The 27,977-nt window shown below is 41.3% G+C and overlaps 1 protein-coding gene across 4 annotated transcripts in view; it reads left to right on the top strand.

The window, feature by feature from the left end:
• ST6GALNAC3 (ST6 N-acetylgalactosaminide alpha-2,6-sialyltransferase 3) overlaps window positions 1-27,977 on the top strand; it is a 614,818-nt gene that overhangs the window by 491,846 nt on the left and 94,995 nt on the right. The window contains exons 4-5 of one of the 4 annotated variants that reach the window (XM_073234149.1): window positions 18,233-18,340; window positions 19,399-22,691. The exons of 1 other annotated variant lie outside the window; for it this stretch is intronic. In XM_073234149.1, the coding sequence (XP_073090250.1) occupies window positions 18,233-18,340; window positions 19,399-19,585 (295 nt within the window). In that variant the 3' untranslated portion in view covers window positions 19,586-22,691. Of the gene's footprint in view, window positions 1-18,232; window positions 18,341-19,398; window positions 22,695-27,977 lie in introns of those variants that run through there. 2 more of the 4 variants (XM_073234151.1, XM_073234154.1) reach the window with 2 other exon arrangements.

The raw sequence follows: 27,977 nt of genomic DNA on the forward strand, positions 1-27,977 counted from the left end.
CAGGAAGTAGAGGCCAAGGCTCTGGGGGGAGAAGGTGGGGTCCAGGAATTGTGGCACTGATGGCCAGAATAAGAAGAAAGGATGCCTCTGGGGGGAGCAATAGGATTGTGGACTCACATTTTCTTTAAGAGATTTTGGTCTCTGATGACAGTAAGCAGTTTTTCAGGAGTGGGAAACATTGGAGACATCTAGAATTTTGGCTCTAGGAGCACAGGATGGGTGCTGCAGTGATGGAGAGGGAGCTGGTAAGAAGCCAGTTCTTCAGCATCACTGGACAGTTCCCTTTGTCCCATTCGTGAGGAACGAAGGCAGACCTTCAAACCACTTTCTTATGTTGTGGTGAGGCTTTCACAAAACTTCATGCCTTGTATTTCACCTCTCCAAAACGCAAACATGTAGTGTGGTAGGAAACCAAGCCAAGAAAAGGGACAATGTTTCTCCAAGGCTTTAGGAATGCAGAGGAATACCAGGGTGCTTGAGTTTGAAGTAATGTAACAACATACCTCCACCCGGACCCAGTGATATGGAACAGCTTGTGGATCATAGTCATGTAGGCCCATTAGTTTACGATAGAGTATCCAGGTACCCTTTATTGAGATGGGTTAAAACATAACTAGCATTCTGGCTGAACCTATAGGACACTAACAGCTCCCACTGCAACATTCCTGGGGCCTGACTCTGCTTTACCCTTGTAGTGAGTGTGTAAAAGTCATGGCCCCATTGCGCTGGGCTCAGCCTTTGGATAGGAATCCGCTGAGCCAGCCCCAGCACTAAGAAACCGCTTCTCGCCAATCGTCTTGGTGTCCTGAGCCCTTGTTCGTAGTTCCCGCGGTTCCCGCAACATTTCTTGGGGGCTCGTCTGGGATTCGGAGACACCTCCTTTGTCGCCGGGGGACTGTCCCTGGGATGCTGGGAGAGGTGATTTCTCTTGGCACCAACGGCAATTGTTTCGTAGGGGACTCACCCCTCCCGACAGATCAGGGACATAACCCAAATGCACCACAGAACCCAGTGAGACGCAAGAACCAGTGGGGAGCCTTCGCCTGACTCACTGGTAAGAACCCAGGTTCAAGGTACACCTGTCTTAAGAGACAGAAGGGAAGCCTGCTCACCTCCCAAGGGATGCCCGAGTATCCCCATCTGGGGGGGGTGAAACCACAGCCTAAGGGGAAAGGTGGTGGAAGTAAGTGTGGCAAAACTCTGGTGAATGGTGAATGTGTGAGATGTGGCCTGGCTGCGCAGCGAGTGTGAATCCTGACCTGCGGTTCCATGGCAGTCCTCATACGTTTAAGGGCGGCCCTCCTTGGCGGGATCCTGGCTGGGGTTTATACAGTCCCACCAGTGCCAAGAGGGGCCTGAAATATCTGGGAGGAGAATGGCCAGAAAGGGACGGAGCACGTAACCAACCTACCCACCTCACATTTCTACCTCATTTCCCCAACCCAAATAACGCTTTTTGTGTGTGTGTGACAGGCAAAGGGAGGTATGGGTGGTCAGCAGGGTAAGCATACCCCCTTAGAGGGCATGCTTAGGAACTTCAAGAAGGGCTTCGAAGGTGATTATAGTGTCGAACTTAATCTTGAGAAACTCTGGATGCATTGAGAAATAGACTAGATCTTCTTTGAGGTCGAATGGCCATCTGAGGGATCTCTAGATACACAGCTAATTGGCAAAGCCTTTCAGGGAGTCACAGGGAGCCCGGGACACCCAGACCAGTTACAACCTTCTACTCACAGGACCCCCAAGGGGGGTGGGGTGCCTTAAGGGAACAGAGAGCTCCTCCACTTATTGCAGGAAGCTAAGCTAGATATAAAGTACCAAAGAAGAAGGCCAAAACCTGCCTAGAGAGAGTTAAGTACCTGGGCTTTCACCTCTCATGCAGACAGCAGCAACTTGGATCAGAAAGGAAACAGCCTGTTTCGGCAATCCCCACCCCCTGAACCCGTCGTCAGGTTTAGGAATTCCTAGGTGCCGCAGGATTCTGCTGGATGTGGATTCCCAACTTCTCAATGATGGCGAAACCCCTATAAGAAGCCACAAAGGGTGGTTAATGAACGAGAGCCACTACTTTGGGTAAAGGAACAGGAGAGGGCCTTCCAAACCATAATAGACTCTCACCAATGCCCCAGCTCTGGGACTCCCAAATCCTTCAAAACCATTTTTCTTGTATGCGTGTGAGCAGTCAGGACCAGCAGTTGGGGTACTTACCCAGATGTTGGGGTCCTGGCACTGGCCAGTGGTGTATCTATCAAAACCATTAGACCCTGTGTCTCGAGGATGCCACCATGCTTCTGAGCCCCGGCTGCTACGGCTCTCCTGGCGGCAGAAGCTGACAAGCTGACTCTGGGGCAGGACCTAACCATCAGAGTGCCACATGCAGCACTGAACTCGATAGGCTGTGAAGGGCCGTACTGGCTCACAAATGCTTGAATGGTCAGATACCAGGAAACGCTGTGTGAAAATCCCCGCATCCACCTTGAGGTTGTAAAGACTCTAAATCCAGCCACTCTACTGCCGGTCGGTCCTGGGGCCCCAGATCGTGGCTGCTGTGAAATAAGGAATAGGTTTTCTCCAGTAGGCCAGACTTATCATATCAGCCTCTCCCCGACCAAGAAGTGGAGTACTTCGCAGATGGCAGCAGTTTCATCCAAGATGGGAGGCAAATGGCTGGTTACTAAATTGTTACTTTAAATTCCACAAGAGTCCAAGCCTTTGCCAGCAGGCACCTCTGCCCAAAAGGCAGAACTAATTGCTCTTCTCTGCCAAGCACTCCAATTGGCAGCAGGAGTTCAGGTGAACATCTACACTGATCCCAAATACGCCTTTACTACTGTTCATGTACATGGGGCCTATACAGAGAGAAAGGGCCAATAACTAAGGAGGAAAAGATATTAAATATAGTAAAGAAATCCTTGAACTGCTAGACTCTGTGTGGGCTCCTAAAAAGGTGGTGGTCATATATTGCTGGGGGCACCAGAAGGGAGACACTCTAATCGCTGCAGAGACCAGGAGAGCTGATGGGGAGGCAAAGCATGCGGCCCAGGAGAGTGATGCAAGACCGGCAATCTAGCAAGTGCCCTGTTTTCAACTCCAGGGGCTAACTGGGACCCACACTACTCCCAGCATGAAAAGACGTGGTTTGAGACAAAGCCTGGAGAATACCTCACCAAAGGGTGTCAAATGTTAAACATCGGGAAAGTAGTCATTCCCGAATCCCTGGCACCAACTTTCATAAACAGTTTCACCAAGAGACTCACCTGGGTTAGACCTCCTTAGAGTCCTTCCCTAGACAGGCACTTCTGTGTTCCAAGGTTAGCCAGCACTGCTCGGGCTGCGTGCGAGAGATGTGAAGTCTGTGCCTGGAACAACCAGAGACAAGGACCAAGAATGCCCCCGGCAGGTTCAGAGCACAGGAAGTGCTCCCTTTGAAAACATAACAGATTTTACAGAGTTGCCTCATGTCTGTGGGTGTTGGCACCTGTTGGTGACTGTGTGCACCTTCTCTGGGTGGGCAGAAGCGTTCCCCACCTGCAATGAAACTGCCCAAGTGGTGACTCGAATCCTCCTGAGAGAAATTTTTCCACATTTTGGGATTCCAGGTACTATTGGGTCTGACAATGGACCAGACTTTGTGGCCAAAATAGTACAGCGGGTGGCAAGGGAGCTAAAGATAACGTGGAAACTGCACACAGCATATCAACCCCAAAGTTCGAGGAAAGTAGAGAGAATGAACCTGACCCAAAAAAGCAACTCAGCAAATTGTATCAGGAGACCCACCTCATTGGGATCAAACACTGCCAACAGCCCTTTTAATAAGATCCAGCCCCACTAGACAGACAGGGCTGTCCCCTTTTGAGATCCTCTATGGCCGCACCCCTCCTCTCATTAAGGGCATTAAAGGAGACCTCAGGGAACTAGGTAACCACACCTTAAAGGAACAAATGGAGTTGCTAGGCACACTATCTTCCCTCAACCAGTGGATTAGGGAAAGGTTGCCAGTAAGCCTCACTACAAGGCTCATCCTTTTAAGCCAGGGGACTCAGTATAGGTTAAAGAATAGAATTATAACCCCTAAGGCCCTTTTTGAGGGGACCTTTTCCTATTATTTTGTCCACCCCTACCACAGTCAAAGTAGCAGAAATCACTGCCTAGATACATCACAGCCGACTGAAGCCTGCCAGCCAGTGGGAGTGTGTTCCTGATGCAGTTCCCTGCATATTAACTATCTGAAGATAGGGCCTCTGAAATCCAAAGAAACCAAAGGACTACAGCCCTGCTTTGGTCTCTCCAGAAGCTGACCAATCTATGCACTGCAGAGGCTTGAGGAATTGGCAGCTTGAAGATGCATCATCTGTTACTGTTATTACACTACTCCTAAAATCCAGAGGCGTCCCAGCAGAAAACTCTTGTGACAAATATATGCAGGCTACTAAGTCGGGTCAAGGCATTACAAAAACCTTGCTGTACATACACTCTTTGATGTGTGTGGGTCCATAGATAATACTTACTCAACTTGTAGTAAGTCATGTGGAAATTTATATTGAGAACAAGAGTAGCCTTAGATTACCTGCTCGCTTCTGAAGGAAGAATCTATGGGAAATTTAATCTTAGCAACTGCTGTTTACACAAATAGATGATGAAAAGAAAGTTACAGAAGAAATTACTGACAGAATGAAGAAAGTAGCCCACACCCCAGTTCAAACCTGGAAGGGCTGGAATCCAAATGAACTATTTGGAGGCTGGTTCTCAACCTTTGGGAGATTCAAAACCCCGATAAGTATAATACTCTTAATCTTAAGAACCTGCCTGCTCCTTCCTTGCCTTGCCCCCTCAAGTGCTGTGATCTGCCACCACACTCATTGAAACTTTACTTGAAAGGAGAAGAACGGCAGAACCAGGTAATGTTACTGTGGAAATACAAACCCCTAGCCCAAGATGAGCAATTTAAAAACCCAGGTAATGCTCTATAGCCTCTAAAGAGGTCTGAGCATCAAAGGGGGGAATGTGATAGGAAGCAAAGCCAAGTAAAGGGGCAACGTTTCTCCAAGGCTTTAGGAATGCAGAGGAATACCAGGGTGCTTGAATTTGAAGCAATATAACAGTGTATCCCCCACCTGGACCCAGTTAAGTGCAACAGCTTGTGGATCATAGTCATGTAGGCCCATTAGTTTACGATAGGGTATCCAGGTAACTTTATTGAGATGGGTTAAAGCATAACTAGCATTCTGGCTGAACCTATAGGACACTAACAGTTCCCACTGCAACATTTCTGGGGGCTGACTCTGCTTTACCCTTGTAGTGAGTGTATAAAAGGCATGGCCCCACTACTCTCAGAGCCCAGGCTTTGGATAGGAATCCGCTGAGCCAGTGCCGGCACTAAGAAACCGCTTCTCGCCAAATGCATCTGTGTCCCGACTCCCTGTTTGTAGTTCCCGCGGTTCCTGCAACAGTAGCTCTCTTCATCTTCTTGGCATGATTATGCACTCAGAAGACTAAGCAGAGGTAAGGAGAATGGAAAAGGAGTAGAAGGACTCCAATTAGCAGGCTCTAGTAGAGAAGTAGGATGATGATGCTGTTCATTTACCTCCCCATCCAACAGCGGTCAGAGTTCAGAAGCTCTGAATTCTGGTCACTTCCTTGTAATTCCTTTAATCAAAATTTCAGGGTTCAGAAAGGACACAAAGTGTTATCATCAACTAGTGAAAGCACCTATGCCAGAGGAAGATCCCCTTAATTGTCTTCCTGTGTCCTTCTCACTTTCATAGTTGGGTGTGGAGATTTCTGTGACCATTGAATGTAGGAAAATCCGTGAAGATTACTTTCTTACATTTCAGTACAGGTATTCTGCTCTGTTTTTCTTCCTAGCATTTTCTAGGATATAGGGCTTTATCTCTGTATTCTAGTTCCCTCGTAATGCTGTTTTGTCTGCTCTGGATCAAGAAAATACTGGGCTAGAATTCAGGAGACACATCAAAGTTTTCTTTATGACCAGAAGAAAGGAATTACTGCCCTTCTTTCTGATCAAAGACATGGTCCTTACAAAGAAATGCTGGAATTCATCTCTCTTCCTTGCATTTTTGGATATACCTGGGTTTTTTTTCCCCTGATGTGTGGGTGGAATAAGCTACTGTAAGTAGAGGAGGGGATGCCCTAGCTCTACAATTTTCTGGAGGTTTTGGTATGGGAGAAGTTCTGGTAAGGGGAGGGTATGCCTAGAAAAATTTCCTCCCATGTACAGATTTGCTGTGGGCAGCACACAGATCATTTCTCCATAGATGCTGGCTGAGCTGTGAAGCAGTACTGTGGGGAAGACATCACCTTTGTGAAAGAAACTTCACTAAGCAGGGTATCTAGCTCAACTGGAAAATGTGGATAGACTTCAAAGGAAGAATTTTCTGTCAGACCCCATCCCATGTGAAGAATAGAAAAATGGATTTTTTAGAACTGAAATTTCTGGGCAAAATTAAACTGGAATAATATTCCACCTAAGTGAGCTAAGACTCCATTAGCTTTGACTATTTCAAGGGAGCTTCCATCACCAAGTCTCTCGACTTCAGGGATTCTGCGGAGGCAGTCAGACATCCTTTTAAGAACTTGCCAGTTCAGAAGTAGAAGTAGATCAGTGCCTGCTTTGGTATGCTGCTGATAACCTATTATTTGGCAAAAGTATTGTATATGAGTGTGGGTAAAATTGCAGTATTTCCAGAATCTCTTGCCTGGCTTTAGTGCATCTCCATATCAATAGGTGTGTCCAAGGGGTGGGGAGAGGTAGTCCATCTTCATATCAGTAGGTAATTACATGGGCGAGCAAGGGCTTATCTGGACTGGAGAGGTTGGGAGGAGCTCTTTTCTTCTGCAGCCAGGTCTGGAGAGACACTAAACAACTGCTTGTAACAAATAAACGGGTTTCTCCCACTTTATTTCCCCCTTTGACTTATTTCAGTTTCAAAGGCATTTTGCCCCGGGATTCCCTCCCCTTCCCCGGAGTTACAATGAGGTAGTCAGTGAATGTCAGCCTATTGGAAAAATGATAAATAAAGCCTCCTTCTCTTACAGCCTGAACTTCTCAGTGCCTGAAGACCCATATATCTTAAGTTGTTGCATCTGACTTGTTTTATTGAATTCTTCTTTAGTGAGTCAGATGAAAACAACTTTAATAGATGGGGGGGGGGGGGATGGGGGTACAATTTAGCTTTTCCTATTAAAAATTAATATTCCTCTTGAAATAATTTACTTCAGGACATATTGAGCCATGTAACTCAGTCAGAAAAGTGATAATAGCTTTTGGTAGGCAGGAAGTGGCATTAAAATTAGGCGTTCTCGACCAGATGAAGGTCAGATGCTTTGTGTTCTTCGGATTCACTTTCGTGTGTAGCTGAATGCTCGGGTTCAGGGTGAGGCTGGCTTAGCAATGGTCCCAGTGGCCCTGGAGACCTTAGCAAGAAGCTTGGAAACCTAATCTCCTTCAATGGGGTGAACCCACCTCAAATCTCAGTCTTAAATCCTTGTTAAAACTTTTACTTGTTTAAAAGTTATTTCATTTTGAATGAAACAATGGCTCAAAAAGGACTTCTGTCAGTGCTTTTTGTCTGGTTTGTCTGATTTGAGTCTGATTCTGTGCTAGAATTACTTCTAAAAGAAAAGCTTGGTTTAATTCAAGTTCCAGTCAAGTTGAAAGCTAGAGAAAGTGAGTTGTTTCATTTCTCTTCTGAAAAGGTAAAATGGCAAGAAAAGGTCTTATCTGTTTAGATATGGCCTTACCCGATTACAATCTTTCCTTATTTTTTTTTTCTTTAGTTTTGGGGAAAGTATATGCAGAGGAAAGGCTGACAAGAGAACTAGAAGAAAAAGCCAAAACCTTCCATTAATTACCTTTATCAGGTTAGCAGCAGAAGAGGCACCTATGCCTTAGGTAGAGAAAGGTGATTAGCATTCAAAACACCGAAGCCCATATCAATTCAGGAAGGTTGAGACTTGAAGATAAGTTGAAGGGTAAGCCAGAAAGAAGCATCCTATTTAAGCCTCAGTATAAAATTGGGATCAGATCAAATAGTGATTGTTAATAAGAATTAAGGAATATTTAGAAGTAAAGTCCCTATTATACCTGCAGTATTTAATAGGCTCATTGTGTTGGAAAGTACCTTAGAGGTCACCAGTACAATTTCAACTCTTTGATTGCAAAGAACAAACCCACCCCCCACCCCCAACCCCAGCAGGAGAAAAGAAGTACAAAAGGAGAATTTATTAAAAGGTCATAAAACCTAAGGGCTGGAAGGAAGTCGTGCCTGGGAATGAAGTGCATCCAGGAATTTGATCTTTACTTCAGTTCTTGCCCCTTTTAAAGCTGATGTGTGTATCTGCACCAGTGGTGTAAAGCTATTGTTTGAACACGACCACGGCTGAAATTCTACAAACTGTTCTGCATTCTGAAGTTACTAGTACACAATTACAAAGTGGTGACAGTAACTGTGCCAAAAACACAGCTGTGCCCCACCCCCTGCCATACAGGCTATGTTACTGCAACTACAGTTACAGAAAGTTAATGATGAAAGACCCTAAGCCTTCCTAGGCCAATCTTCTTATTCTGCCAGTAAAATTTTTAAACATGTGACCCAATAAGTGACATGTTCGAGATTTCCTAGAGGGTTCACAGTAGAATCAGAAGAAGAATTGAAGGTCCTTTGACGGCTGCTCTATCATATGTGTGGTGCCTTGGGCAATACTGGGAAAGAACTTAGTTAAGGACCTCAGTTCTCTGGCATCAGACTGTCCTTGAGCAAGAACTTTATACCTCCCTGAACTTCATTTGTATGATCAGGATATTCATACTCCCGGTAGGATGGGGCTGCTGTGAGGATTAAATGAGAAGACCTATGCACAGCTCTTGGCACAGGGTCTAGTATGTAAAAATGTTCCATAAATAATAGCAGTTATCATTGTTAATCAAAATTTGTTTAGTCAGCTTTTTGCTGCATGACAAATAACCCTGAAACTCAATGACACTCAAGAACATTTATTTCCTCCTCATGGGTTTATGTCAGCTATAGCCCTACTAAGCTCATCTGGCTCCAGTTTTGGGCACATGTCTGCTACATGGGTCTCCTCCTCCCAGGCCCATGCTAAAGGAGCATGCTCTACCTGGGATGTGTTTTTCTCATGACGAAGGGAAGACATGTAGGAAATTGGAACCACGTGATGCTTTTTAAAATCTCTTGGAAGAGATTTACTACTACTTGTGTTTCATTGGTCAAAGCAAGTCACTTGGCCAAGCCCCAAATCAGTAAGGCAGTAAAGTTACTGCATGCATGAGCAAGCCACATTCAGAGAGGGAATGAACAATACAATCTAGCACAGGATGGTTGATAGAAAAAAATGTGGTCATGGAGACAAGAGCCTTCATAGTCTGAAACTAGAACCCACACAAGCTATCCATATTTCCGCATGTCTTTGAAATTATAGGCCATTTGAGAAAACCAGAGAATGCCTCCAGGGAAGGCAATAGTGTTATAGGATAGAGATTGGGTACCAGAGCACAGAGCATCATGCCTTCTTCCAGAAGCCTAGAGGTCATTCAGTTCAGCATTTCCAGGTCTGAAAGGTACTTCAAAGGGTTCATGTCCTTAAAGCAAGAATGATACCTGCTTTCATTTCCATTAATGAAAAATACTCAGTAGATTAAATGTTTATGTAAAAACTGTCTCCCTTTTAAATGGAACAGGTCAAGAGCTTCCAGGTATGTATCGAGGAAGCACGGTTGGTAGTAAGTGGAGATCAGATGAGTTTGTTCATGACTTGGAACTTAGTTTGTGTTACAGATGAACACTACTAGGTACCTCCGTTTTCATCACATATTTTTGTTTTTACTCTTAGTCATATATTGTTTACATTTGTTCTCAATTCTGAATTAATGAGGAATTAATGAGGAAGAAAAAACATAAGTCTTCCAACTTTCCCCTAGATGCTTTCCTTTAGATCCATAAACTTCCTTCATCTGAAAAAACTAGCTATACAACACATCAAGATATCTCTAATATTTCAAAACATAACATAGGGAAGAAAAATAAATCAGTGTTACTTATGCATCCTGTCTCTAATCAATAATATGTTATGGAAATAAACGCCAGTGGTGCTTTGAGGTCCATTCCAGATTAAAGGATAGATCAGAACTACGCTGTGTTCCCATTATTCTCAAACCTCAGTGCAGCTGCTTAAGTCACTCCCTCTACCTGAAAGGCTTGCTTCCTTTTGCTTTTGCCTGGTGTTCTGACTTAAGCCTTAATCTGCAGCTCAGCTCTTGCTTCCTACTGGAGAGGGAATTACCTTCACCAGTTTCCCTTAGCTGTGTCTGTTTTTCTTCCCTTAGTATTTCCACAGCACTTTCAGGAGAATCATCTCCTTTATAGCCAGCCCTATTTTTGAAAATAGTCGCTCCGTCTGTCTCCCCCACTCGACCCTGAGCTGAGATCAAAGGCAACCTGGCATTTCAAAAGTGCCTCACACCTACAGCGTGTATGGATGACAGTGAGCATACTGAAGCTTGATAAAATGAGAAACTGGCAAAGATGTAGAAGAGAGCATTTCAGGAAGAGGTACATGCAAGTAAAGTGAGTGAAAAGACAGAAACCGGCATGTACAAAATGTGTTTAAAGAGAACTAAACAGACCCCCGTGACTAGATGTGAGAGATCATGATGAGGAGCCTGGGAAAAAACAGAGGGGGGGGGGGCTTAGGTTTGTGGCGGGAAGACCTGGAGAGACACCCGTTATCTTAATCTGCACAGGCTGCCATAAGGAAATACCATAGACTAGACGGCTTCAGTAACAAAAATTCATTTCTCACAATTCTAGAGGCTGGAAGTCTGAGGTCAGCTGGTCAGTTTCTGTTGAGAGCTCTCTCCCTGGCTTTAGCATTCTCACTGTGCTCTGCCATGTGAGAGAGCTCTGGTGTCTCTCCCACTGGTGAGGGCACTAATCACCCTGAGGGTCCCACCCTCATGACCTCAGGTAAGCTAGTTACCCCCCCAAAGGTCCCATCTCCCAATGCCACCACATTGAGAGTTAGAGCTTGAACATATGAATTTGAAGGGGATAAGAATCCAGTCAATGCTCAGTGGTTAAGAAACCAGTCCTGCCTTAATGAAGTGGACCAAAGAGATCTCCACCATCCATCCCTGCCATTCCTGAGGTTCGATTGTTGTTCATTTAAGAAAGTGAATGAAATCCCACAAATCAACATTTCCAATTGAAGGAGCTTTAAAAGCCTAAGGGCAAGAGCAAAAGCACCTTTTAATTTCTGAGATGAATGAACAAACTAATTTTTGTGAATGGTATCTTCTATTTCTACAATGACCATAAATCATAACTTTGGGAGCTGTACCATTTTACTTTTAAATGTACATTTTAAACAGGACACAGTCACTTCTTATTATGGTCCTTTTCTATAATTTCATTGCATTCATCACTAGTCAGAGAGGCCTGTTGATTCTATTGCAGGAAAATTCTTTGCTGTATTCACAGTCTAAGTGCCTACTGATAAACACAGGCATTTTGCATTAGTTTACCAGGATGGTAATAAAATCTTCCTCTTAAGATTTGCTTCTTTCTCCATTTACCCATGGTCCATTTTCATTATTTTCCAGGCCTGTATTCCCTTCATTTAGTGCTTTCTCTTAACAATCACCATCCACAGAAAGATGTTTCATGCATTGGAAAAGTTTATGCCCATTTGCAAATGATTTCAACCCAAATCAAGAATTCTGCTGTCTAATTGGCAGAAAGTTATTGCTGCCTGTGGATTTGCTAGCCATGTCCCATTGATAAATAGTACAGATATATAGTCTTAATACAATGGACAAACTCCAGAGTATTTCCATAGCTACCAACTATTGAGTGACACACAAAAATATATGAACTGGGGAGAGCTGAAATTGTTTCCACACTTTGAGCTCCACTTCAATTAGATCAGTTTGAAGTATTAGTTTGAATCCCAAGGTGCTACTGATAATCATCAGCTATTTTTCTTGCCCAGTCTCTTTGTTTACATGTATTCTTTCATTATCCAGGTGCTTTTGAAAAAAATAGGTAAAAGGATGTTTTTAATTGAATAATCGGTATCCTGTCAGGTATTCCTTCTCCCTAGGAAGCTATATGGAAACTTACTTTGTTATTTTTACTTATCCTGCCACTGTAGTACATTGATAAGAGAACTGAGGTTCAATAATGTTAAAGCAAGACATGCGATATTGATCAATTCTTTTTAAAAATTTCTTTTACTCATGAGGATAGCAGATTTCAGAAGCTGCCAATATTGTGCTCTCCAGTAAACCTCCATTATTGGTAGAGCCTTGATCTCCTTTGGGCTTTGAGAAATGGTTATTATGCTTTCAAAGTGTTAGCTTGGAATGCCCCAGGCCTTGTTTTCATTGGTTCATAGAAAAAAATGAGTAAGAAACAGTAAAATCTAGGCTGTAACATTTGAGCCAAAGGCCCCCAAAGGAGTCATTCCATGAAGAGGAGGCCACAGAGGCTGATGCAATGTGATTCCCTGTCCTTGCTCCCCACCTGACTCTCTTCCTTTCCCCATTGCATCTTCCCCATTGTAGGCCAGGCCTTGCCCTTTAGGCCAAGGGAATTTGCTGAATCTTAGGGTTGTGTTAAAAGGTGAGATAATGATTTAGTTTTGGCTGAATCTGAATGGCTTCAGATAGACTTGTAACAAAAGAAAAGGCAGTATGATGCTTGGCTGGGTAAGGAAAGCTTGTGAGGGAGTGCACAGGCAGAGTAGGAAATGCAGATAAGAGGAACCTAGCTTTGTAGGGTCAGGGACACATCCTCAAGGCAAACCACCCTAAGCTAAGAGCAGGCACTGGGGGATTAATAAATCTACTGCCCTCTTAGGGCACAGGTGAGCTTGGAAGAGAGAGGAATCTGGTGAAATATGAAACAGAACAGAAGTTACTGCACAGGATAGTCCCCTGCAGCAAAGAATTATTTCACCTAATAGTAATAGTAGTAGTGCTGAGATTGAGAAACCTTGATAAAAAGAAAAGTGCTGTCATTTTGCCCATCAAAGTATAAGTTTCTTGAGTTCAGAACTCAAGGCATTGAGCTAATGGTATTCAAAACTTAGCAGAGCATCCTGTGAATGCATCATAAATTCAATGTAATCCAGTTTCCTTTTGAAGAGTAACTATTTGTTTCCTTAGTTCCTCTCCTGAAATTATCCAAAAGGGAAATGTCATTCACCAGAAAGTTCCTGCTTTCCAGGCAATAGGAGAAGAAAAAGACGTCACAATACATTTCCGGAAATGAGAAGACAGGACAGCATGCTCAGAAGCAGGGGTGCAAGTGAATGCAGGATGTGCTTACAGCCAAAAATAATGAGATTGATGGAAATAAGGATAGCTTGACAGATGATGAATCCCTGTGGACATATGATGGCCTTAAACATCAAGGAACAGGGGTAAACATCAAGGGGCAAGGTAGCTTATATTTTATTGGTAATACACTAGATGAAAGATCATATTTTAAATGATATGCCTTCAAGCATGTGCTACATCAAGGTGTTGACAGCATCATTTTTCCAAGAGATGAGCAAGTAAATTTAAGGAGTTTCTAAGTGGTAAGTATCACGATTACCAAGGGCAGTGGGATGTAAAGCTTGGCAAAATGATTGATAGCTTCCTCTTAACATCCCTGCCTTTATTTTCCCCTGCATGGCTCATTATTCTGCCACATTAATTTAAGCTTTCCTATTGTATTGAATTAGGGGCTACAATTCTATCATCCCAAAGGGAATCTTGATTGTTTATCTACAGATGACAATAATTGTTTTTATCAATCCTCAAATGTAGAAAGTATAAAAAGCACTGTGGCTGATGGCCAACTGGTACATAGTTAGTGCCCCGTTCATGAGCAACAAATTACAAGACAGAACTGGGCCCCAGAGGAGACACTTTAATAATTTTTTTAAAGCATCTGATAGTTATCACAAGGTCTTTCCAAGCTGAAAAACACTTTTACATACATCAGCTCAAGTCTTTTTTTGTTGTTTTTATTGAACTTCAAAAGATATATAATTTATACATCTTTATACCTAAAACATCTATCTACACAGCAGGAAAGTTTAAAAATGCTGCAGCTACAAGAATTCCCAGAGCCAGTGCCATCCAGGACAGTGAGTTCCCTTAGGGAACCAGATCACTTGGGCATTTGTTCGGAAGAATTCCTGGTTCATCCAGCAGTTGCCATTATTCCTCTACAAGTATCATTATATGGACATATACTTGCTGTGGGTAGGAAACCTCCCTGACTTCACATCCCAAGTATATCGGAGGCCCAAGAAGAGAAAATGCAACTATCTAGTTAAATGCTGTTTATAGGAGAGGACACTTGGGTGGCATGAACCTCCTTGATCTGAATCACATGCAACACAGCTTGCTTGAAGAATTTGGAGGCTAATTATTAGTGTCTGTTTATCCAGAAAAAAAATAAATCAGGTTAGGCTTAAAAGTAATCAAGTATCAGAAATGCAGTAAAATATCCTTATTAAGTGCTGAGATGAAAAGATCTTTGACCAAATGCCCAATTCCTGTTCTTTTCCTATGGTAAAGAGAAGATAGATATGTAGAGTAACCACTGCAACACTTGTACCTTGTTTATCCTTGGAGATTCTGAAAGCTTACTTTTGAGGACTCACAAATAAGTATCTGGGCTGGAACAGAATGAGCCAGAACTTGTTTTGCAGAATAGAGGTCCATGTCACACAAGTGATTCCTCCTTTATCCTGGAGCTATAATATTACCTTGGTCCTTGAACAGCTAGCATCACTATGGATGGACCCACTCCCAGAAAAACATGTAGAAAGAAAAACAATTTGCCCTAACTTAGGTATTTTTTTCCTCATTCAGATTAAGTTTTACCCTAAATACTGTGGTCCAGTTGTGTCTTTGGTCTTGGACAGTCATTCCAGCACCTTCCATGAGCAGTAGTGTGAAAGAGGGAAACATAGAGCTCTTCCCTCCAAACGTTTAATGACTGTAGTCACTACCATTGTAGGATAGAAACTTCATACCCTTTTTGTATAAGCCCCAGACATTTAGTGGTATGCCTGCCACCAAGTGGACATTAAATATGATCCAAATAATTAGTGTGCTTGTTAATTATGCATCCAACATGCATGGGGCATGTTACTGTCAAATGGTTAAAGCTTAAAACAGATTAAGTATTTGAGGGTGATAATCACAGAATCATTTGATTTTAAAACTGGAAGAAACCTTAGATGTGATTTAGTTCAAACATCTTGTTTTAGAGTCAAGGAAACTAAGATGATGCAAAGAGGCTGAATAAGTTGTCCAAAGCTCTGTAGTGGCAGAGCTGGACTATGACACCAGACAGCCTCACTCTCAGTTCCATGCTGTACTCTGTGCTGGCTCGGAAGCTCCCGGGCTTGTGCTCTGTTGTGCTGTATTGTGATTAATTGCTTTAACATGTGTGCCTCCCTGACTAGGCCATGTGCTCTTTAAGAAAATATTCATTACCAGCTTCTAGCATAGTCAGTGACATAACAGGATCCCAATTAATGTTTGTTGAAAAAGTGAATAAATGGGTGAATAAGTAAGACCTGTTTTTTCTTATCATGTCCAGATAAATGCTATGATTTTTAGAGATCTCTCCTAATGCTCAGTCAGCCTAGGTAGGAAGATAGAGAGGGTAGAAAGGTAGAAAAACTATAATGAGAAGACAAGAAGAGGAGAAGAGAGTATGCAGTTAAACAAGAATAATAACCAGGAAAATATTCAGTACCTAAACAAAATTTCTAGATTCAATTTGGGAGTTTTAGTCAAGACTCTTGCATCTTCAGATCTATCCCAATTTTCACATAAAGACTTTTTAAACAGATGGTGCTTTAAGCAGTTTGCATTGTTGTTGCGCATCCTCAGACCTCAGAATGCAAGTTAAATTGCATAATAAGCAAAGCTGCTCTTTAGTCAGATGTCACTCCCTGCAGTACATCCTCCCACCCATTTGGCACCCATCCCTTACCCAGGCTGATGCTACTATTCTTGTCATAGAATAAAGTGCATGTAACTCAGTGTGATCCTGTTTCTGGAATATTTTCCATTTAGAAGACACACCAGAAGATACAAGGAAAGGTTACTTACAAAGTGGCATTCCAGACTTAGTGTCAAGTAAGCAGAGGGGAAGAAATAGATGGGCTGGGCTCTTCTCTCCTTGCAGAAAATCCTAAGACTAAAAACAAAGTTTAAAAATGCAGTTATCAAACCCCATTCTGATATGTGTTGCTCCTGAAATGCTTGCTTGTTCCAAGTAATTTGATACTAAGCGGTGCCTGTTTTAAAAAGTAAAAGAATCAAAGGATTTGGGGTCCTAATTATATAGCATGCTCATGGCTTGGTACTGGAGAACTGCATCAACAATACTGGACATAAGTGGAAGCAGCTACAAGCTGGAGAGCTGTACTCAGAGAGTGGTTATCAGTGGCCAAGTTTCAGTTTGTAGGAGAAGAGCTGGCTGTGCTCCAGCATGCCAAGTCTAGATAGAAGCTATGAGGTTTAGTCTTTTTAAAAGTAGTGTTACCAGTTGTCAGCAACCTGGGTAACCCAAATGCCCCTACAGGGAGAGTTTTAAGAAGAGAGGCAGTCATCATTTGGGGATGGACTGGGTCCCTTTGGTTAAAGACAAGTATGGAAATCCGGCTTTTCATCAAATACTCCCTTGAGCCATTTGGAACTTGGCAGACCCCTCTAATCAGCACTACCTCTAACTACATCAGCCACTCTCCCATTTCTGCTGCTGTGCGTCCCATCTTCTCTTTAAACATACCAAGCACGCTTCCATATTTGTGATTTTGCCCTTATTTCCTTTTCCTGGAGCACGTTTTTCTCATGGTCTGTTGAGCAAGTAGCATCTTACTCCTATCACCAGGAGTCAAAGTCCAAGCACTTCTGCCCACTGCATCTTTTTTGTCAGAATCACCAGGGAAAACACATCACAAGCCCAGAATGAAACAGTGCTTCACTCACACCGAGAGACAGGGCAAGAGCAGCCCCAAGCGTGCACATCATTTCCCCAGCCACTGAGTCCTTCGTTCCTGGCAGCTGATTCAGAGTCCTTGGCTTGCATGCAACCCTCTCATGCCATAGAACAAACTACTCCTTCCCCTCTTTGCGGGGGACAGATGCAGTACTGGAGGTGGCCAGTTGCCATATGACACATGCCTGTGCAGAACAAGGGAGTACACATTGACTCCGAAGCAGGGAAAGACATTCCCATACAAGGCAGTGAGACTGGCACAGGCTGTAAGGGCTCCTTATTGCTTGTTAAGGAAGGGTTCCAGCCTCAAGGACCATTCTCAATGCAGCCAAGACAGGGATCAAAATCTGCGCTCATGACATGGTCTTTCCCAATGTGATTCACATGGCTTCTTCCCCTCCTCTCCCTTTTCTCCCTGCTCTTTGCCGCTGTCACCAAAGAGACATTTCCAACCTTTTTAACATAGCTGCCTCCAAACAGTGATCCTCTGGCATCCATGAAGACAGAAGCCTTGATTGTCTTGATAATTACTATATCCCCAGCATCTACAGCAGTGGTTGGCACATAAGTAGGTGTTCAATAAAAATGTGTTGAAGAGATTGGTAACATAGGTCATACAAAGGAAAAGTTTGTCTTGGGATACCTGGAAATCAGTGAGGGAAAACTTTTCAGATGCTTTCATAGACCAAGACATTCACCTAATTTGCATCCAATTTATGCTTAGAAGCCCAACAAGTCTTAGAGAGAGTGGTCTGTCCAAGTGAGCATGATAACACCATTACCATTCAGCTCCCATCGGGGCTCCAGGCAACTTGTAGAAAACCTGTCCTCTGATACACAGCACTAATTTGTGTCTTACGGGAAGTCAAATAAATTATTTCTTCACCTGAAGGGAACAGGATTATTTGAGTTCAGATATTTGCCATATGGCTCCTCTTCCATATAACATAGCTTCTAGGCTTAAGGAAGTAAGAGTGAGAGCATGCCTATAAATTATTCAGGGATAATTCAAAACAAGTGCATATCTTTGACAGATTGTCAAGTTTCTTAATGCTTTTTCTTGATAACAAGTACTCTGTTTTTGATAAAAGGTTCTCATTTCTTACCACACTTTACTGTGGCTGTGTGCATGTTTTCTGTCTTGTTCTGTATGTTGTTTGTTTTTGTTTCCCCCACAGAGTCCAGTCTGGCTCTTATCTCAGCACGGGGTGGTTTACCTTCATTCTGGCCATGGATGCCTGTTACGGCATTCACGTCTACGGGATGATAAATGACACCTACTGCAAGTAAGATCACCGGAAATTATTTTTATGCATCTCCAATTCTGATATCTTGTCAAAATATCACAATACATTTTGATACCATAAATCTGAGACCCAGAGAAAGCAACAATTATTTCCAGGCGTTCTTTGCTGACATGACATTTTATTGTCAGTACATCAAGTTGTGACTTTTAGGGGTGATAAAAAGAAAAATATTTACTACAATCTAATGTCAAATGTCAGAAGGAACTTTTTTTTTTTCCTTAATCAGTGGCATATCAGGGATTCGTGGCTTGGAAATACAGAACAAGTTTAGTGGTTATTTAATTTGCAAAGTGAGCTTGGCATTTCTGTTGTTCTAATGGCTTGATGGATGGCTATCTACTCAATGGTTATATTTGATCACGAAGGACAAAATGTCCTGAAGCCTCACAGAAGCTGATGATTTAGCAAGAATTCCTGGAAATTACATGTCACTAATAAGTGAGTAATCTGCCAGGTCCTTATTTAAAATGGGTATGTTTATCCACAGTAATATCCCTGCCAGTGGAAGTGTTTGTAATTATTTAATAAAACAAACCTTCCATGCTTCATCAAAGTAATGAAATATATTTCCCTACCAACAATTGCCACAATATAATTCAGAGAGTGTTTTAATCATATTGTCAAACTGGTAACATATGATAAATGATCAAATATTTCTACCCTAACTAAGCATAGTGGAGTACAGATAAACCAAATATCTTACTCTGAAAATCACAAAGCTTCTTCAAGCTTTGCAAGAGCATCAGGCTATCCAAATTTTGCCTCCATTATGCACAATTTCCTCCTTCAAAGGATAGCTATGTGTTTGAGTGTAATTGGCATGATATATAAATTTCATTTGATTTATTAAAGCACTGAGGACCTGGTACATCTTCCTAAAAGCTTTTATACGTAATAGCTTTTAACTGACTTCATGGACAAGAATCATGCATTGGGTTTGCAAGTAAATGCATTTACTGGGTACAAATGGATTCTTGCAAATGAATGCTTCATTCTTCACCTCAATCTTTCTCTCCTTTTCTTTTTTTCTTTTCTAGGACAGAAGGGTATAGAAAAGTTCCCTATCATTACTATGAACAAGGAAGAGATGAGTGTGATGAATATTTTCTTCATGAACATGCCCCATACGGGGGGCATAGGTTTATCACTGAAAAGAAAGTGTTTGCTAAATGGGCCAAGAAACACAGGATAATATTTACACACCCAAACTGGACAGTGTCTTGATGTTGGTTTGTCTGATATTGCCAGGCCACTTGACGTAATTGTGATACAGCGACTGTGATGCTAATGGCAATGATGATGATTAAGACAGCAACAATGGTGATCAAGTTTCTGTACATTCTCAGATATGGATGTTGACTCTGCCAGTAATTCAAACTAAGGATTCCACAGAGGGTGGCTGTGCTCATTGAGTTCTTTCTGAAGTTTCAACGTTACATATTGCACTTTATAATTTAACTGGAATTGAGGTGAAGGCCAGTAACATGACAACAGTGACCTAAGAAATGGGAACATTATCCTTCAAGATAGCTGCCCAGAATTCTTGAACAGTAACCTCCAAAAGCCACAGGGTTTGGCCTCATTCAGCGAGGTTCTGCCTCTGCGGTCTCTGGAGCTTGAGCAGCTCCACCATCTTGAAGAGCGCTTGATTGTCAAACACTGACCCAAGAAATGCTGTCTGGGTACCAGTATCTTGCCACAGTTACTTGTTAGCCTGTAGGCAGGGAAGGAATCTCTCCCAGACACACCCTCTTCCTACAGTACCTCCTACAGCTGAAGCCTCAGGCCATTTCCTAATTAAGAATGAAAATATCATGGACATCCATCACGATTACTTGACTATGTAAAACACTTAATTGAAATGGGCCAACTAGCAAATCTTGATGAATTTCTGTTCTCACCACTCCATTCTTACTCCCCAAACAATATGACTAAACATGTTGCTAGAATGGTCTGTATTAATGTTTAGTTATTTTGGGTTGAGTCCTAAATATTTCAGAATGCTATTTAACATGTAAGATACCAACACTGTAATAACATATACTGTGAAAACGTAACCAAAAAGGTTTACTAACTCTGCATCAACATCTAACAACACAAAATCACATGCTTTTTTAAATCATGAAACAGGGAAAGCAAAGCATATTTTTACATCAATTTGTATCCTACCATACTTCATAATATATATTTGTATATTCTATTTTACAGGCCCAAGATGTGTCTCTCCATATACTGCATTATCATTGCCAAGTGCCAACTCTTAGACATGGAGAGGAAATGATTCCTTGTATTAAATCTGACCAGAGCTTTTGCCTTCTTGGGGTTTATTTTCCCCCCAGTATATTGGTTGTTATAGCATAATAACAACAATAATAATGACCTTAATGTTCAAAGTGCTTTGTCAATCAGAGTCCTTTCACATACACTGTTCTGGGTGATGCCCATGACCACCCCATTGGGCTATCTGATGCCTCCTTACAGATGATCTGTAATTTGTTAATTGCTCTGAAATACTCCAGATTGCTCCCCTTGTTAATATTTGTATAGAATAGCATTTATGTAGACTAGTAACCAATTGATTTCAGGGCCAAATATAATATAGGAGGATTGTGCAAAAAATAGCACAAGGATATTCTTGACCATAGACTAGGATCCCTGGGAACTGAGGGACTTTTGATTTTTTCTTTTTTAAATGACTCTATTTAGGTGGGGAAAGAAGAGGAAGCAGGGAAAACAGAATGGAATGAAAGCAGGGAAAGTTTCCTGTTCCTGTCTTGAGATGACTTTGTATTCCATGTACTCATTGCTCCTGAAATACTGAAGGGTTGATTTGCTGAGACAGCAGCTGAGAGACTGATTTCATCCTAGCAAATGACTGAAAAGACAAAGCCAGGCTTGACTTACAGAATGTTTTGGAGTTTGGACATGTGATGCATCTCACCTCAGGAGCCCATCGCAGGTCCTTACCAGTGCTGTGTCCCCTGGTCAGTCATTAAAATGGGCCATCTTGGGCAAAAGCCTCTCTTGCTCTCTGCTGCCCTTCTGATACCCCAGTACTCACGTCCATAAAAATGACTAAGCGCCACTTCCATCACTGGAACTGTTATCATTGTTATTCTTTCATTGTTGTTTCCTTATGTGATTTTTCAGTGCTATGTATGTTAGGTTTCTTGAGCTAATGATGGATAGAAATGCCGGCTCAAAGAAAAATAAACAGATACAAATGTTAAACTTGTAATACAGACTGTTTCTCTCCCCTTTTAAGTCAAAGGAATCCTTGATTATCAGAACGCCTTAGGAAATAGCATAGCTTAATTTAGGTTTCTGGTAAGTGGAAGGCCAGCTCTATTTGTGTTAGCCCTTACTAATGAGAAACTTTAAAAACCTGCCTTGATCTGCCTCACTATGGCTCCCTTAGATGGAGACACTGGCAGTGCCTGCATCCCCCGCTCTGCGGCAGTAGGTGTGTGTGGAATGGGCAGTGTTCCCTCTGGAGGGGGAAGGGTGGCCTTCTTTTCCCATCCTGCCTTCCTCTCCCTGCCTTTTTTTTTTCCTTCACTAAACCCAACTCTACATTTTTATTGTTGTTGTCCCTTGTCTATTTTTTTTCCAAAAGTGGGCAACAAAAACACATTATTCTCAATTTAAAGACCTGATTGGATGATTTCCGGCATGATCAGCATTTTGATAGAATTGCATGGCTTTTTTTCTCTGCAGTCTTCATGTTCTCTACTTCCACTTCCTGTTCTTTACCCTCAGCTTCCTGATTCTAGTGAAAATACAAAATCTGTTTTCTCCCCTTTTGAGATATTTTCCACCTAAGATTTACTGATAGAGAAGAGAATGGCAAAGGAGCAATTCAAGGAGAATACTTTGTCGTGCAAATTTCTGGTCATAGCCACAGGTTCTAGTCAACTGCAATTTCTTCCAGCATCTACACACTGGAAAATTTAACTGAACTCACTCATTGCTGATGTGTATGTATCCCAGAAGTTAATTAACATCTGTAAAAAATAAAAAATATTTTAATACCTTCCACAAATGATACTATGGAAAATGGCCACAATTTGCTGAAATCAGCATAAAATCATACAGGCTAAAAATAATGAATATTGCTTTTAATTCTGCAGAATCCTAGAAAAAAGCAAGGAAATTTAAAAACATTTTTTAAATGAATGTTTCAATCTTTCAAGGTTAGCATAGCAATAAGTAGTAATGATTTATATTGTTATGATGGTAATGTGAATTGGAAACCTTGTGAATTGGATGTTTGTATCTTCACAGAGTCGATTTGTGTGTGTGTGTGTGTGTGTGTGTGAAGGCATATTTTTGATTGATGTGTATGAATCATAGAAAACCTAGCTTAGATTTCATCTAAAATGGGTTACATTTTAAATCCTGATGAAAGAGGCAAAAATCCAAATTAAATGTACTGATTGCTAGAAGTACATAAAATCATAAGCAATAGCTGGTCAGAAGAATAAAAGCCAGAGAAGCTGCTAAATCTAGAACTGAGAACACAATTAGATGCCACAGTTGTGACAAATCAGTCCTGTAAGTATAGCAATCTGTATCACAGGCCCTGCCGATTACAGCTCAGCTGAAGTCACATTGAAACACATCGCATCAAGCTTCACTCACACTTAAGTGAATTAACATTGGTCCCCCCATTCAAATAAGCCTGTCTTTAGTATAAACAAAACTCAGATTTGCATGGTTTTTATTATACGGCTAGAGAACTATGACCATTGTGAAAAAGAGTAGTATTTAAGGAGATTGCTCTTTGAGGATCTGGAATGAATCAGCCAATGTGGTAGTAAGTCTGAACTGGAGACTTTGCCGGCCTTACCCAGAAAATAAAGCCATCAAAAGAGAATCACTCATTACTTTCTTACAAAAAAACAACAGTAAAGTACTTCACCTGGTGGTGTTAATTAGATGCTAATTACAGGCTCAGTTTAATTTTAATAAGCAAGAAAATATAATCAGATGGCTTCCTTTTTTAACAACACACCCATCTAGTGTTTAATGTGGCGCGTCAAATATGTTGTCCAGTCACTTGTTTGCATGTCTTAGCAAAACAAATGATGTACAGGCCCTGGGCCATGAGGGGAAAAAAATGCTTTTCCCTTAACTGCATTTTTAAAAGGCAAGGTCTCGTCATTTTAAAGCATACATAGATCCAGTCACTGAAGGAACCTTTTGTAAGCTTTGTTAGAAGTCTAGACTCTCTGAGCCTCAAGGGGTTTAGAGACCAGCCAATCCAACCCCTTGAAGAAACAGACCTATAGAGATGAAGAGACTTGCCCGGGGCTATAAAACAGGCCATTGGTACTACCAAGGAATCTTGAGATTCTTATGTCTTCTTCTCTAGTACTTTTTCCATTACATTTTTTGTGGTACAGTAGCTGGAAAAAATTCATGAGTGACTTACTGTAAGGGTCTATTCCTGGAAATCAAGGCCTCCAATTATGTGAATTCTACTCATGATCAAATAAATCCTATGCTGAGGTATAGACATATTTGTATAATTGAAAGAACATACCCAGATAATTGTCCATATTCTCTATTATCTACTTTTTTTGCCAAGACTACGCTATGTTGTAATATCATGAAATTCTAGAACTAATTTAAGGAATGTAAAAGTGAGTTTCTTACTTCTTATGTTATTGAGGATGTTCAAGCCATTGATACTCCTAAGAGCTGTGGAGTAGGAAAGTTGCTTGGGGTAACTAACAGGTCCCATTGTTGAATTATCCAAGGAGGCTAAGTGCCCTCATCATCAAACCAATTCAGCTGCTTGGGTTAGGGAACTAAGCCATCTGCACTGGCTGCTGAAATGTTGCCCTTTGGTTCCATACTCATCTCTGACTGCACATGATCTTTGAGCCCATATACCCTTCTGGAAGGTATAGCAAAGCCCAAAATGCCCCACAGGACTCAAACACCATGCAAGATTGAAAGGGTTTTTTCTTTACAGTCCACTCATGATACTGTTCGAAAAGAATTTTTAAACCATATGCACCAGGCTCTGAAAATGGTTGTTGTGCCTCAGAAATTGCATATTGTTCTGTTGCTTGTTTTTGCTGAACTTTAGAGAAACCACTAGAGTAAAATTCCATGTAAATTGCTAAGGCATCAAATCAGAACTGTCCTTGGGCACTGTAACTTTGCAGAAAACCTCATTTGGTTGTTTTTTTCTTTTTAAGTCCTGTACTTTTTCTTTTCCAAATAGTCACAATTTGTTCATGGAGTAGAAAGGTTTTCTTTCTCCACAGATCTGTCTCCTTTTGTTCATACCTTGGAGACCTCAAAAAAATAGAAGCGCACTTCCAGAGAAGCAAAGAACATCTTGGTGAAAAAATACCAATTGTTAAATTCATATATTTGCCTATATAGTGAGCAGTTTCTTCTGAGAAGTTCCAAAGAGACCCAAACCAGGGCATATCACACATCCTTGCTACTGAACCTTCGAAGTACTAATTTCCTTTTGTTTAACTTTGTTGTCATTGCTACTGAGTAAATATATATTTCTGTTACATACGGTATATTTTATGCTTCACTCATTTTTTTCGGAGTTCACAGTTTTTTGCTGTAGTCTCTCATTCACTTTAAAAACCTGCAATCTTTATCTGTTTATAGAAGAGACTGTAAATGCACAGTTGTGCATTTGGAGAGGCTGTTTGTTGTCTTTGTTTTTATTTTCCGGGCATCATATTGCTTTATTTATAGGCACTATGCCTTAGAATAAGTTTACTAAGCGGCAAAGGACTACTGGTATATCTCAGTGTGGTTTGCTTGCGTGAGTGAGTGAGATGTGAGCAGCGCGGGGGAGTGTTTGCCTCTAAGAGAAACAAAAGCAAGGCGGAGGCGGGTAAGGTACTCAACATATTCCGTGCCCAAGGCCGAATGTGAGGGCACCGCTGCAGACAGTGACAAGGGAAGTGTTAGTCGGCCTCCGGAATTGCCTGTGTCCACATTAATGGATGCTAAGGTGTATTCCTCCCTTGCTGCGTCAGATTTGTTAGTAAAGTTGGGTTAGTACATAAAATTGAGAAGTCTTCATTGTTTCTTCTTTACTTCATTACCTCCCTCCTTTTCTTCTTCCACTCCTCCTTGTCACCCTTAGGTTTTTTCTGGAAAATTCAGTAGTCTTACAGTTGAACATAATACGTGGATAGTTTCTTATTTTACAAATCAACTTACAGTGCTCTACCAAACTCTGTATGAGACCCCTATTTGGATATGATCTTAAAATGAGAGCCTACTTTGGGAATAAAGTAGTAGTTTCTATGCCTGGTTTATTAAAGGATTGTATACTTCATTAAATCCCCTCAATTACATACACATGTAAGGAACCAAGGGCAACATTTCAGCTATGCAATGTTACTGTCACCATTTCACATGGAAGGAAACTGAAGCACAGAGAGGTTAACTAGCATGCCCAAGGTTGCACAGCTAGTGATGGAATGAGGTTTGGATACAGAGTCCACACCTAGCTGGGGCAACTAGAGATGTAACCAAAACTCCAAAACTTCAGTGGCTTAATAGAATAGGGTTTGTTTCTCTCTAAAACATGTTCCTCTCCTCTGGCTTGACTCCAGGATGACTCAGAGACACAGGCTTCTTCCATCATGTGGCTTTGCCCTCCTCTGCACCCACTGAAGTCCTCTATTTGGCCTGCTGCTGATGAGAGACTATGGAGGATCCTGTGTTGGAGGGTTTTATGGACAAGCCATTCCACTGGCAAGGCTCAGGCACATGGCCTGATCATGAGGTGGGCAATTGTTGCCTGTGAACCCAGAAGAAAAAGGAACAGGCTTATGATAAACGTGTAGCAGTCTCTGCCATAATATTCCTAGTCAGGATGACTTAGCCAGGAACAAATCATTCAATTTAATGCAAAGGTATGGATGAATTATGTCAATAATCCTATTATTAGGAACACTTAGGAAGAAAATTTCTTTACATGATGTCAGTACCCACAGTTCAAACAAAATAAGCTAGGGAACAAAATATTGTTTTAGGTCCTTGTATGCCAAGAAGAGAGGATATGATTTCCTCTACCCAAGGCAATAAAGAAAGAAACTAATATGCTGGAAAGACTTTTAAGTGACTAAACTCTCCCAGCAGTAGAAGTAACATGACTTTGAATGTCTTAATGATCTGTGATTAAAGTAAGAGAGATCCATCCTCATCTCTATCTGCCCATGTTTTGGTGTACCTGTTTCCTTCACAAGATGTCACAAAGATTAGCCTCCCTTTTCAACTTGTCCTTGTCTTCAGGTCTGCATAGAGTTGCATTGATATTTTTCAAGTCAAAAGTGAAACTGTTGGTTTTCGTATCTTCAAATTACAAATCTCTCTCTTGCATCCCCCTCCTTTTCTCTATTCACATCGGCATATGAACTCGCTCAAGGAAAAATCGTCCTAATATGCCATAAAATGGTTGTCCATCACCAGAGTAGCACAGGATATATTCCCATGGAGAGAAGCCCTTCGTACGGTTTATCTTTAACTGCAACATTTTTCTTCCATTCCCACTATTTTCTACTTTTTGACATTATTTTCTTAAAGATGTCTAGAAATCCTTTTCCCCTAATGCTAATAGAATTTCACAACCTAAAGTTTTTTCTCACCTAATAGGAAACTGTTTGCTGCCTTGGGAAAAAATGCTTTGCATGTTAGTATATAAATTTTCTTAGTTTATCCACTGAGAGAGATTAGTTGAGACTCTACAAACAAAATAATTAGAGAAGAGAAGCTGCCAGTGTTTACCTTCTAGATCAATGTGAAATTCCTTTTAGGAACAAGAAACTATAGTACATGGTTGGTAAATGACATAGGTTCGAATTTCTTTTTGAGTTGTAACTGGTGATATCTAAAGGTGTTTTATAGGATTAAACTGAGATTCTCACTATCCCTAAGCCCATGGCTAGAATTCTTGAATAACACCAGTACACTGTGAGTGTTCACCAGCAATATCTTACGTAATGCATTGATAAGAGTTCTTACATCTATCACTGGTCAAACTTCTCAAACATACTATTTTCTATGCTTAAAAATCTATATAATCTTCCAAAATAATTTTCCTCCACATGTCTAAGTCTCTAGAGAAGTATAATGCATACAATGAAATTGACTTAAAATGGTCTGCCACCTTAAGTGACACTTTTACTTCAAATTAAAATGGCTTGTCCAACATCTTTTGGTGATGTTGAGTATAATAGGTTTTATCTCTAGTAAAAAAAAAGGGGCATATAAACAATATTTGATGGACAAAAGGACATTAACATTGGATAAGGACATAAATGTCATGCAAATGGGTGTGTGGATCATGCAGAGTTCTGAGTGGGTGGCTTTTTTGTATGAAACCATAGACAAAGGGGAAAAGGGCATTCAACAGCACAATGTATGGGTTCAATGAAACCAAATGAAATTTGACAGAAACAAATGTAAAGCCAGGCACTTAGGCTGAAAAAAAGACAGGAGCATGGCTTAACAACAGTACTCATGAAATATATCTGGAGGTTTAGAACACTCTAATATGAGATGCAGCAATTTAAAAGGTCATTATGACCTAAGATGCATAAAAGAATATTTCAAGAAGGTTCTC

Source organism: Manis javanica, chromosome 4, assembly GCF_040802235.1.
Source record: "Manis javanica isolate MJ-LG chromosome 4, MJ_LKY, whole genome shotgun sequence".
NCBI classification, from domain to species: Eukaryota; Metazoa; Chordata; class Mammalia; order Pholidota; family Manidae; genus Manis; species Manis javanica.